The sequence below is a fragment of the Colossoma macropomum genome, unplaced genomic scaffold (assembly GCF_904425465.1).
Source record: "Colossoma macropomum unplaced genomic scaffold, Colossoma_macropomum, whole genome shotgun sequence".
NCBI lineage: Eukaryota > Metazoa > Chordata > Actinopteri > Characiformes > Serrasalmidae > Colossoma > Colossoma macropomum.
The window spans coordinates 25,814,181-25,827,506 of record NW_023494786.1 but is presented as its reverse complement, the minus strand read 5'-3'; the positions used below and the strand labels follow the sequence as shown (position 1 = coordinate 25,827,506).

General features: G+C 37.9%; 1 protein-coding gene across 1 annotated transcript in view; it reads right to left on the bottom strand.

Annotated features, from left to right (window-relative positions):
* The window catches only part of LOC118826373 (neurobeachin-like), a 228,458-nt gene that overhangs the window by 46,043 nt on the left and 169,089 nt on the right, over positions 1–13,326 (bottom strand). The window contains exon 16 of the mRNA XM_036597338.1: positions 11,449–11,617. Within this exon, the coding sequence (XP_036453231.1) occupies positions 11,449–11,617 (169 nt within the window). The remainder of the gene's footprint in view (positions 1–11,448; positions 11,618–13,326) is intronic.

Here is a 13,326-nt window from a genome sequence, read left to right as displayed (position 1 = left end):
CTCCAAGACTCATACTTCTAGGGGTACATGTGTCACTGAGCAAATCCCACTGAAATGAATAGGTGTGGATGCTAATGACACTCTCTAAATCCTAAAGTACCTCCATGGATTAAACCAAATCTGAACACACCTCCATTTCTCAACTCTTTCTTTCTCTCTCTCCTACTTTTTCTCAGAGATCAATGCTCTAATGAAAGGTAAGCATTTTGAATTTCCCCCTTGTATTCTAAGCCTTCAGCTTTAATGAAACTATTTACCATTGCCAATTGATTTAAAACAAATGAATCTGTAACAGCAAGCACCCTCACATTACTGCCCAATTTCAGCTAATATAAAGCATTCGGAGCAAAATGGATAGTATTGGATTTTTAATGAATTTGTCTGGCTATAGAGCAGAGAAAGAAAGGGCATGATTAGAACAAAAGAACGGAGAAATCGATAGTACAAATGATATCAACTTTCCTTAACCACCGTTCCTCCTGTTCCATTAAATTCACGAAATGAGCAATCGCTTCCAAAAGCTTTTCTCGTTTGCTCTGAGAAATGAAATCTTGGGAATATTTCAAACTGTTACTCAATAAACATAGTGAGCCATAAGTCTGCTGCATGGGCCCACTGGTTTGCGGCAAACAGTGATATTTGCAGAGGGCAGTTATCCAAATAGATCTATGGGGGTGTGTTTGGAAAGCAGAGGGATGTGAAATTAAAAGTCATTACTCCACTGCATGTATATATTAATGTAGATCAGAGTAAATATGTAGTGATTAGGTGTGGGGTTGTACTACAGTTCATCAACCTAAGCCTGAGAAATCACTTCATCTTAGGTTCACTCATGCTGTGAGGTGGATGGATGGATTTAATACCAAAACTCATGGAGGCACAAGATGACTAGGTGGCACGCTAATATGATATCGCATGACAATAACATGTTTCATTTTTTTTTCTTTTGCATATATGTCATGTGACATTATAGAATGGATATCTTCGGTGCTAAAATCTGATTGGCTGAGCCCACTTATGACCACCTCACAACATTTGAATTCTGTATTAATGCACTGTTTGTTTCATGCATGGACCACTGAATTAAGAGAATGGACCAGTCATCAGTGTGCATATGAAGCAAATGGTCCAAAATTGTATTGAACATGCTCTGTTTAAGAACCTGTTTTGTTCACCTTATTTTTTAAGAAGAAAGTGTTAATCAACTTGGCAGATAGCTAACAGGCTAACAGACTCCACTATTGATACACAGTGTTAGGCTTTTAAATATTTACTGAATAATTCACAATAAAACAGCAACATATTAAGTAGGATAATATCAATTGTGGGGCAATGAAATGTGGGAACCTGTTAGCTTGATGTTAACATGACACAGAATGTGACATAGATGTGCTAGGAAATTAGCATTATCATTGCAATAGTAATTTGAGAAGAAAAAGCTACTTATAAGTTCAACCTTTCTGCATTAAGAACTGATACTTTAAGACGTGTTCATGATTATATAACAGTATTTTAAAAAGTTGCAATTCACGGACGCTGGTAGGAATTTTTGTTCCCCCGAAAACTTTATGTAAAGTCTCTTGTGTCACTTCATTTCCCTGAGCAGAATCTGTCACAGCTTTAAAACACGTTTTAATTTGAAATGTTCAAAATCCTGCACTTTATTTTGTTATAGTTTCATAAATTCAGCATTCAGCAAGCTGTGAACATACATAAGAAACATGATTGTATATTAATATACTGTATGCAACTGGCCACAAATGTAAAACCTTCTGAAAAGTGTTGCATCCTCTCTGTCAAAGCAAAACTCTATACAGGGCAGATGTTAAAGCCTACTAAAATCTCTATAAACATGCTTGTTTATCCAGGTATAGAATATGAAGTTAAGTCATGTATTAGCGGACATATTCTTTTCATTCTTACCAGGCTGGAAGGGGAGGCTAAAGAGTGTACTTAGGATACATAGCAGACACTGGACCACTTTCTACTTCACTTTCACTTTTTTACTTTTTACACAGTTACACAGTTTACACAAGTACTTTTTACAGTTGTTGTGAGAAGACATTTTAACACAAAAAACAGGGTTTGCTGGACTATTGATTTATAATGGAAAGACTTGAAAATACTGTAAATTTGCCACAGCATATGGAATTAATTTAAACAGCCTTAATAATCTAATCGCATAAGCTTCCTTTCTAATAACACCTCCAGTCTTCATAACAGCTCCAGTCTTCATCAACCCACATTTACTTCATGCTGTTTTATCTGTTTTTGCAGTTCTTTTGTACTTTTCCTGTACTTTTGTAGTTTTTGAAAGCCTTTTATTAATTGCCATCTTCATTTAAATAAAATGAAAAAAAAAAAAAACTAAACTGTTGGTCTTTGTATACTGATTGTGACTAGGCTAAACCACTGAATGTTTATACATGGGGGCCACTGGAGGGTGAGAGAATGGAAAATGCATTGCCGATGGCACCGTGTCTAAAACTAGTCTTTAATTATTATTTAATGAATGAAGCATTTTACTCATCTTTCAGTAAGTCTAAAAGTAAAAAAAATGTACAAACCCAAGTCCAAAAAAGTTAGAAGAGTAGAAAAATGCAAATAAAACAACAGTAATTTGAAAACCTCTTTTACAGCACAAAAGGGGATATATTATATTCTACTGTATCAACTTTTTTTAAATATATGCTCATTCCAAATTCGACACCTGCAATACATTTGCAAAGGTTAGAAATATCTGAGACTGGAAAGTTTGTGGACTGATCAAAAACACCTGCTTAGGAACTGTTCACAGGTAAACAGGTAATAGGTGACGCCCTCATGATTGAGGATGAAAGAAGCATTCACAAAAGACTCACTTTGTGAAAAACTACAGCAGCGAATAGTCCAACAGTTTGAGAACAACCTTTCTCAATGCACAATTGCAACAAATTTAAAGATTTCAACATCTACCATCCGTAACATTTATGAATATTCAGAGAAATCCCTGTATTTAAAAGATAAACCAATATTTAATGCCAGCGGCCTTGGATCCCTCAGACAACACTGCATTAAAAACCAACATGCATCTGTAATGAACATAACTTCATGGGTTTGGGAATACTTTGAGAAACCCTTGTCAGTAAACACCATTCTTTGTTGCATCTACAAAAGCAAGTTAAGACTCTGCTATGCAAAGCAGAAGCCAGAACATCCAGAAACACCACCAACCTCTCTGGCTCATCTAAGACATCCTGAAGCAGAGTGAAAATGTGCTGTGGTCTGATTTATCCACCTTTAATTTTTTGGGGGGAAATAATGGACATGACCTTTTTCAGGCCAAAGAGGAAAAGGACCATCTTAATTGTTACCAGTGTTCAAAAGCAAAGCTCAAAAACCAGTTTCTGTCAGGGTATCCGGGTGTATTAGTGTCAATGGCCTGGGTAACCTGCACATCTGTGAAGGCACGATTAATGCTTATGGGTACATACATATTTTGAAGCAACATATGCTTTGTAGGCCTCTGTCTCTTCTGGGCTTATCTTCCATCTCTCTTACAGCACTCCCACTACAATTATTCGTGATGGGTGACTGAATGTTCTTGTCCTTGTGGTTGTCAATCACCTGAGACACCCAACCAATTGTTGCTTGGGGGTCTCAGAGCAATAGCAGCCATATTAGCCAAAGCAAACAAAAAAAAAGCTAGTGCATTTCACAAGCCACTTGTAATCTATAAGTTCCTCCACTTAAGAGCCTACAACTGGACAGTGCTTCTGTGTTAAAGTGATGCATGTCTTTAATTTGAAGATTCTGCTGAGTACAAGACTGAGAGAGAGAGAGAGACTTCAGCTCCTGACAGTGTTGTTGTTCTTCTCTCAAACACTTCTCTTTGTTGCACTAATTGAACACTTCATTATGGCTCAAAGCTGTCTCTTTCCTTAACCATCTCTAACAGGAGAAGACAAAGCAGACTGCAGCATCTGACAAATTAAAGATAAATCAATGCAAGCCGGCCCAATCACAGCATCGCCCACTTGGCAAGCGAGGGATAAATTATTTTACATACTTCATTAAGATTCCACTTAGGGACTCCCTTCTCCTGTGTACATGCCTTATGTGTATGGGTATGTAATACCTACATGCAAGGAGGGGATACAGTTATACTGTTACGTATTGTACCCACAGGCAATTTGTATATGAACATTTCTAGTGAGATCTAATATGCGTTTATGAGTATGGTGTGACCTAATACATGCTATCTTGTTTTGATGGTTCCCTGGTTCTGATGTCTCCAGTGTGTGTCTCAGAAAGCTAATGTAATACATAACGGAAGCTCATTCCCTGTCAATTAGCATACCGTTATCTTTAAAAATTGCCAAAAGTACAGGCAAAATTTAGGCCTCAAGATGAGCGCTACTGTTTTTAACTTTTTAAGGCAGACACAAAAATATCTGCTCCTTGTTAATCATATATATGGATTATATATAGATATGTGAACAATGCTAAAACACAAAGCCAGAGATTTTTTTTGTGGATATTTGTAGATCAGCCAGTAATGAAGGAAATTGTGTGCATCTTTTACTCAATGATGGAAAACATGGAGCGCTCAGATTCTACACACGGATATGTTTCACTACGGCCAACATGGACATGCACACACTGGCATGTCTAGTGGTCTTCAGTGAATTTTCAGAATGGATTGCCAGAAGTTTGATAGGATTAATTACGCAAATGTAATTTTGTCCATTTTCATAGATAATCCTATGTCATATAGTGTCAGAAACCACATAAGCAAGTCTATTAGAGATTACTTGATAACTCAACCATGTTTGAGGTGAGTGTCTGATGATGAAGGCATGCAGTTAGGACAGTGATTACTCCTGGGGTCAATTGTGGTGGTCATTTCCATTGCTTGTTACCTACATTATCCCCACAGCTCCAGTGCAAAACTAAAGCCAACATAAAACAAAACATGTCTCAGCTGACATTTGGAGTAAGGAGACAACTGTCAGATGATCCCTGTTATGTATTCCATATTCATTATCATTTACTAAATACTGAATATGATGGTTAATAAAATGAGTATCACAGCAGTGAGTGTTGATCAACATGACATTTTAAATACATTTATGTAAAGTGCTGCACTAAATCAAGTTAAGCAGGACTAATTCTGCTCTCTTTGTAGTGAAATACATTGTCAGTTGAAAGGAGAATTCCACTGACTTATCAAAATTTCTGCATATGTCTATTGTTGAGATGTGAAGAAAGTCATTAGGAATGTTTTAATGTAAAATGGTGAAAAACAGGCAATTTACTTAGTATCCAAAAGTGAGTCTCTCTCTCTCTCTCTCTCTCTCTCTCTCTCTCTCTCTCTCTCTCTCTCTCTCTCTCTCTCTCTCTCTCTATATATATATATATATATATATATATATATGTGTGTGTGTGTGTGTATGTGTGTATACACATATACACACAAATTGGGGACTATTTTGCCTTATAATGCCCTACATGTACCTCTCCTCCATGAATGTATTATAAAAAATATCTTCTCTCAAAACTCATCAGACATCAGGTCATAACCATTTTTCGTATGCGATGGAGCTTTTAAAAGCATTACATTTCTCAGACGTCAGGTTCCTATCACCACCACTGTGAACGATTCTGACTGTGTGAGTTTCTCTAGAACAGAACCTTTAACACCAAACCACTCTGAATGACTTTGTTTACCTGTGTTTAACAAATTAATTATACAGAAATTTTAAAAGTCTGTGGAATTCTGCTCCATCATTCAATCATATTGGTTTTGTACTGATCCATATAACATGATGCATATAATCAGTATTCCATTACAAAAACCATAACAAACCACTAAAACATAAGCCAAAAGCCTCAGTGAATCCAGCAGCCCTCCAGCATTCCACTGAGCTTTATTAATGCAAACCATCTCAGCTCTTAACAGCTCTTGTTTGCTTTCAGCCGAGTCTGTATTGTTCGGTCCCTGCGTCTCGCTAGTTTGGAGAAAGTTTGTCCAACTTGTGTTTACGGACAGTGTGTACAAAACACTCTCAAGAGACTCTTTTAGCCGGCTCAGTAGCTTAGCAAACAATGATGGAGCTCAAAAACAGTCAATAAGATTAAAAATTCTGATTCGACAATGAGGGGTTTATTTATGGGTAAATCATGAATAATGCAGGAGGCTAAAGCACAGCTCTCACCACCAGGGCTTAAAAACTGAAAATCCTCACAGTGAAGAGGAGAGAGACAGGCAGACAGACAGACAGACAGACAGAATACAAGAGAGAGAACACAAGAGTAAGCTAAAATGAGATAGAAACATAGAGTGAAAGCAGAAAGGAAAGAGAAAGAGAAACAGAAAATTAATGAGAAAGAAAGAAAGAAAGAAAGAAAGAAAGAAAGAAAGAAAGAAAGAAAAATGAAATAAAAGAGTATGAGAGAGAAATAAATAAGGAAGGTGGGGAGAGAGAGAGTGAGGAAAAAAGCAAAACAGAGAGAGAGAAAGACAGAGACAAATAGAGAAAAAGAGAGCAAGAGTGAGAAAGAAAAGGGGGAGAGGAGGAGAGAGAGACGTCGAGAGTAACAGGAGCAGGATTGGGCACCAGGGGAATAGAGCAAAGAGACGGAGTGAAAAAAAGGGAAGTGGGCTGCTTCAGAAAGAGAGACGGACAATGAGATTCTGAGGAGGAGAAAGAGAGCGAGGGAGGAAAAGATGGATGTTTTTAGGGAGTTGCAAAGTAAGTAGTGAAGCTCAGACTAAATTTAGCCCACCGAGCCTGAAGTGGAGTCTCCACCACACTGAGACCTTCATCAGTTATTCATTCACAGAAAGCTCTATTCTTCTGAGCAGAGGCCTGGGATACAGAGGGATCAGTAAGTAGCGGGGGGCACTTTTTAAGGCCTAGTGTGTGCATTATTCACACTATCTGATGCCTTATGTGCCAAGCTTGTACTGCTACTCTAACTATGACCATGTTTACCTGCACACTAATTCCTAGATTAAGTGAAATCTATGCCAAAAGTCATGTAAATAAACTAAATAAGGTCTTAAGCCCTGTTTCAGCTGGACTGATTTTACTTAGAGAGGTGCTGTAATTTGAGTGATTACAGAGGAGTGGCATTTATTAAGTTGAATGACCCCACTTTACTAGCCTAATGCTGTTCTCTCTGGTATTAACTGGAAGCTATTTTTTGTTGTTTGTTTGTCTGGACTGCTTTAATTTTAATCTTAACACCGATGTGACAATCTAAGCAATGAGGTTTCAATCTGAGCTATCTGGGGTAATATGGAACTGACACATATTCTTTCATATGAATCAGCCAGACAAATCCCTTATAAATAAAGTCACCAGACCTTGTCGAATAAAACTTGTACAGGGCTTTAGTTGCAGTAAGCAAAACCTAATTAAAACACCCAGATTTCAGTCCAATACTTCAATAAATATAAGGTTGTAAACAGATTTACTACCTTGACAGACCTGCAAAAGATGTGCAAATGAGTTGGGCAAGGCTGCATACTACAGTACATTACATCACCATATTTGCTAATCCAGTATGCTGAACATTCAGTAAGGGAAGCAGGACTGGAATAAGAGGATTGAGGAGTCACTCTCCTTATAAGGAACGTTAAAGAACAAAATGAAAAGATGGGACAATATGAGAAAAATTGGGAAAGCCACTAATGCTCCATTGATGGTGAAGTAGTATTTAGAAGTGGTGGATAGCTTTTGCTTGATTGGATGCATTATTAACAACTGGGCAGGCAAGGTTTATTTATACAGCACCGTTTTGCACTGTAGGCATTCAAAGTGCTATAAAAATGATGAAAAACAAAGATCATTCAAATTCTAATTTAAAATTAACAGATTAAAGGTGAATAAAAATTAAAACATGATTAAAACAATATATTTTAAAAGTGAAGAATCATTGAAATTAAAAATGAAATCAGATTAATAAAGTACAGTTACAGGAGAGAAGTGAAGTAGAGCTGACAGTGAGTGAACCGTTGAATTGCATGCATTTAATCATCTGATAACTGCAAAATATCAGATTTCGTAAGTAATCTGATCAATGCGTTTACATGCACTTGGGTAATCAGATAATGGGAAAACTCCAGGTTTACATGAGCTAGTTTTTTTTAACTATTGTGCCACTTTAACTAAAAATATGAACATGCATCATCTAGAAGATGAAGAATATTTAAATGTGCAGACTGAGAACTCTGAAAGAAATCAGAGTAAGAGTACACATGCACTGAGAAATCTGATTACTGAGCTGAAAAGAGGACAACCAGCTACAAGACGGATGAAGACAATCAGATGAATCATGGAAAAGTGTCAAAACCCAAAAAGAAGACACTCTGAAGAACCACTATCCATATGGTCGCAAATGGATCATAAATAAAGGCTCTTTATGAAGAAAAGCTACTGTAAAAAGGGCTAACCGCTTCATATCTGGGCTTTTATTCAGTTATTAATCTCAATAACTATTGCAGATATATGGAGCTATGGTAGTGAGGAATTGAAGTGTGGACCCCTTGCAGTTTAAGGGGTTAATCATGGTACTGCTGTACATGTACACAAGCAAGCACTCGTTTGAATGCCAGTGATGAATCACCTTGAGCTGTATGGAAATCCCACCTACCTGCCCTAATTTATCATTTGCAAACAACACACCTAATTCATCCTTACCTACATACAGACAAACTACACCCTAATTTGTGAAGTTAGGAGCCAATGAAAGGGATGCATTCAGCAGGATAATGAGCCCTTAGCTCTCACAGACGTCTTCTAGGATGCTAACTCTACCATGACTGCATGTCTGATCCTTGTTTATCTATTCATATGTACTAATCAATTGAAGAACTAATGAGCCATTAAAGATCCAAGTCTGCAAATTCCAATTTGCACTGACAAATATGCATACTGACAATATTCAAACTGAACCGCCTTTTAGTACAATGATTAGTGATATTTCTGCTGATATTGATAATGATTTTTATGATTTAACTGGAAACTGTTAACACATTACGCTCAAGTTTACACATTAGACATGAGTCTAGACATGAGTTTGAACATAAAATATAAACCGTACAGATAAAACTGATAACAGTGTGCACGAGTGGCACAACTGTCTAAGCATTGGCCCTATCATCAAGCGATCGCAAGTTCAATCACTGGTGATGCTACAGCCATCTGTGGCCGAGAGTCCAAGAGAGCCCGACTGGCCTTGCTCTCTCTGGGTGGGTAGGATGGCCCCCCTTCTCCCCCATCACTCAAAGCGATGCTAGTCAGAGTCTGTTAGCTGACGTAACAGATCTGGCGGTTGGCGCTCTCCTACGAGCGCATTTAGCTGTCCAATGACGTTGCGTGAGTGGCAGTTCGAAAAGATGCGCTGGCTGGCTTCACAGGTCTCGGAGGAAGCCTGTGTTAGCCTTCACCCTCCTAGCATTGGTAGTATTGTGTGATTGGGGGAGTCCTAACTAGTGGGTGGAATTGGAGATGACTAAATTGGGGAGAAAACTGGGGAAAAATAAAAAAAAAACTGATAACAATGATCATTTTATCATCATATGTGACTGTATGCAACTTTGATGAACAAGGGCCACTCTGTCTGACGTGAAAACCAGTCATATTCCCTCACGGAAACAGGACCGCAGTTGCTTTAAATTCATCAAGATAATGAAGGCTGAATCAACATTCATACAGACAGACCTGTTGACAGCCGTTGAGCTCAGTAGGGTTATCTGCCAGTGTGTCACTTCATTAGACGTTTAATTACAGCGAGTCAAACTTCCAAAACGCTTTCGGAGAGATGTGAATCACCGTATTAAGTCCCATTTTGCATGGCTAACTCATGCTGAGATGAGCTCACCAGAATAGAAGGTAGCTACGCCGGAGGGGCAGCAGGGGTCATGACCTCACCCAGTCACCACCGATAATGAAGGGATAGTGATGGGTCTGATACGTCTTTGACGTCACAGTAACAGCTCTCTAGCCAACATGGCTGGGCTATGGTGGAGCAGTATGTGACTGAGAGCTACTTAGAGCTCACTCAGAGAGCCCTGGGTGCAATTGGTGCAGTGTAAAGGATATAAGCAGTCAGAGCTAATGTGCATCAGTGTTGCTGCTCTATGGTAACTCGAAGCTGCTGGGTTAATCTTTCTGTATAACGGAAACATATAAGTGGATTGGTTGGGACTTGGACATCATTTTGTACAAAACAATATCTGCAATATATTAAATATTAAAGTTGTTCATTTTTCATGGGATATTTCTGAAGAGATTAGATATAATGCACTTGCATAAGAAAGGGAAATGCCAAAGGAAAATAAGTGGACAAAACAAGTGTTTCCAAAGCTGGAGTTCAAAAAATTATTAAAGTATACAGAGAAAATGGGACTCCTAACAACCATGCTCGACTTGGTAGACCACCAAAACTGTTCCCATCAGATAAACAGCACTTTAAACTAACATCTTTGAGAGAGAGGAGAAAATCAAGCTCCACTCTTGATTCAGATCTGAAAAAACCCACAGGTGTTTCTGTCCATCCTTCCACTGTGAGAAGACAACTCAGTACTATAAGTCTGAAAGGATGTGTAGCTGTCAAGAAGTCCTTACTGAGAAAAGGAAATAGACAAAAAAGAAGCACATTTGCAAATTAAAGAAGCTGCTGGTGTCCTCAGAGCAATGGAACGACCACCTCAGACTCTAGTCGTCAACATCATTGAATGTGTTTTGGATTAATTAGATCATGCAACCAACTTCTAAGACTGAACTTTGGAGGTGCGGAAAATTATCCCTGCAGATTTCTTTGCGAAACTGAAAGCAAGTCTCTTGAGAAGAATGGAAAGTGTAATAAAGGTAAATCATTGACACAAAAATTGTAAACAATTTGATATTAACTGTAGCTGTTGGGTGTTCTGTGTAATTCTCTGTTGAATATACATTTTCTGCTTTTTACTGATGCTGAAAAATGAATAACAACTTTTACTTAAGGGCTGTTTTGACTGTGAATTAAATAAATGAAGGGTGGCCTCAAATATGTAAAATAAAAACTTGAGATCATTAAATAAAAGCTGAATATGTCTATGAAACCTAAATAATATACCACAAAACAGTCTAATCTGCAGCTTTTGATGTATGTGTAATCATCCCAGGGGTCTGTGTGTGTGTTGATGGTCTGTCTTGTGTACATGTGTGATGAGTGATACGTGATATGTTTTAGTAGAATTTGTGGAAGTGTGTGTATTATGCATATGCAACAGATAGGCGTGTGTGTACTCTCCAGGTCCTGAGGGTCCCTGAGGTGTGTGAAAAGGTTCTGCCCCCCCTCTTTCAAACTAAACTGGCTAAATGAAGTGCTGGATGATAATGCAGTGAGCTGAATCAGAGTTTACACAGAGTAGAGCAGGCAAAGCAGTCATCTGTAGGTCAGGTGCGGGAGACTCACCCAGGCCTCTAGGGGTGATGGAGCTGCAGGGTGCTGGGTTAACTGCCCAGTAATAGTACTTCAGTGTGTGCATGAGCTGCAGCACCGTCCCCACTCGCCGGATGGTGTTGTAGATGGTTGCTGTGCCGATGAATTCTGCTGACAGGTAAGTGTACAACGACAACTGTACCTGGAGGACAGACACAAAAGTGGAAGCTGACTTTAAAGCAATTGTTTGGTTAAAAATAAATAAATAAATAAATAAAAATAATCTACATTTTTATAAGAAATATGGACAAAACTCACACGGCTGCTTCTTTTTATGACTTTGTTAATTTGCTTTTGTACATTTACATACTCCAATCAGGGATAACATCATGACCACCTCCTTGTTTCTATGCTCATTGTCCATTTTATCAGCTCCACTTACTATATAGGTGCACTTTGTAGTTCTACAATTACAGACTGTAGTCCATCTGTTTCTCTGCATACTTTGTTATTTGGGCGGTGATCATTCTCAGCGCTGCAGTAACACTGACATGGTGGTGGTGTGTTAGTGTGTGTTATTACAAAGTTATTACTTGAAAGGTTATGAATACTCAGCCTGATGTCTGAGACATTGTTTTGTGGTACTTGCGTGACAACGATTTGGTCTAAAACATATTTTAACATGTTTTAAATTAATGAATTTTAATCCAGTCATGGTGGAGGGATACATGAAGGGTGTTCTAAGGCAAAATAGTCCCCAAAGAAAACTCTTTTTTCCAGATGTACCACTAATTTACATTACAATTTACATGTAGGTTCCCTGGGTGGTTTTGGATAGTCAATAAAATGGTAAAAGAAATCAGAGTCTATAAGTTTCTCTACAAAGTAACCATTTCACAGCAAACTACTCTCAATTACTTTGTTCATATCTTAACCACTGAATTATGGAGAAATTCTGGAAAATCAGTAGAATACCCCTTTAAAGAAGCCAAACTAATACTTTCAAAAAAATTCCCAAAATATCAATTTCATGATACATGATTATATCATGAAGTACACAGTATTACAGCAGGATGGTAACTATATCTGTGTGCTGGTTAGTGCTAGCGTTGCTATAATACTAGAGCTTTGCTGATAATAGAGTCAGTATGTGGCACTTAGAGTAGCTCACTACCATCATGCAAAAGGGTTCATACGAGGATTAACTTGGATCTATGTAACCTCTGGCTACACTGTGAACTGTTCCAAACTCCATCTTTAATTAAGCTCCTTAATCTCCACTTTAATTAATAGGGCATTCCCATCCCAACATACAGCAGCGTCAAAACACAAAGAAGCTTCAGAAAGGAATTAAAGCACATTACACCTACATTCCTGCTTCACATTGCCGTGGTCATTTCAAAACTGCACAACTCAATTTTTTATACTATTTGAAAAAAAACAGCTGACCCTTATATTGTGTGAACAGTTCATGATGGACCAATAAACTGCATTGAAAGTATATATTTGATGCAGACCACTTACAACCACTCAAAATGCTGTGAAATGTCAGTTTTGTGTTTTAGTATATTTTCTTGTAAAAGATATGAAAATTAAGATGGACTAAAGTGAAACTGAAATAAGCATAAATATACAATCTCTCAGCAGTTTTTAGCCAGTTTTAAGGCTGCCATGTTTGCTTTATACACAAAGTTAGGCAACCATATCAAGTATTCATATCAAGTAAGCAAAATACACGGAATGTGTTGTCTTAATTCAACAGTCTATATTTACCTAGTTAGAGTCATTGGTATGTGTCACATGAAAACACACAGTTTTCACAATAAGGATTCATTTCAATGCATTAAAAATCACAAAACTGATCCTCAGTTTGTATTGCTTGCTAGGATGAGCAGTACCTAGTAATGCTAG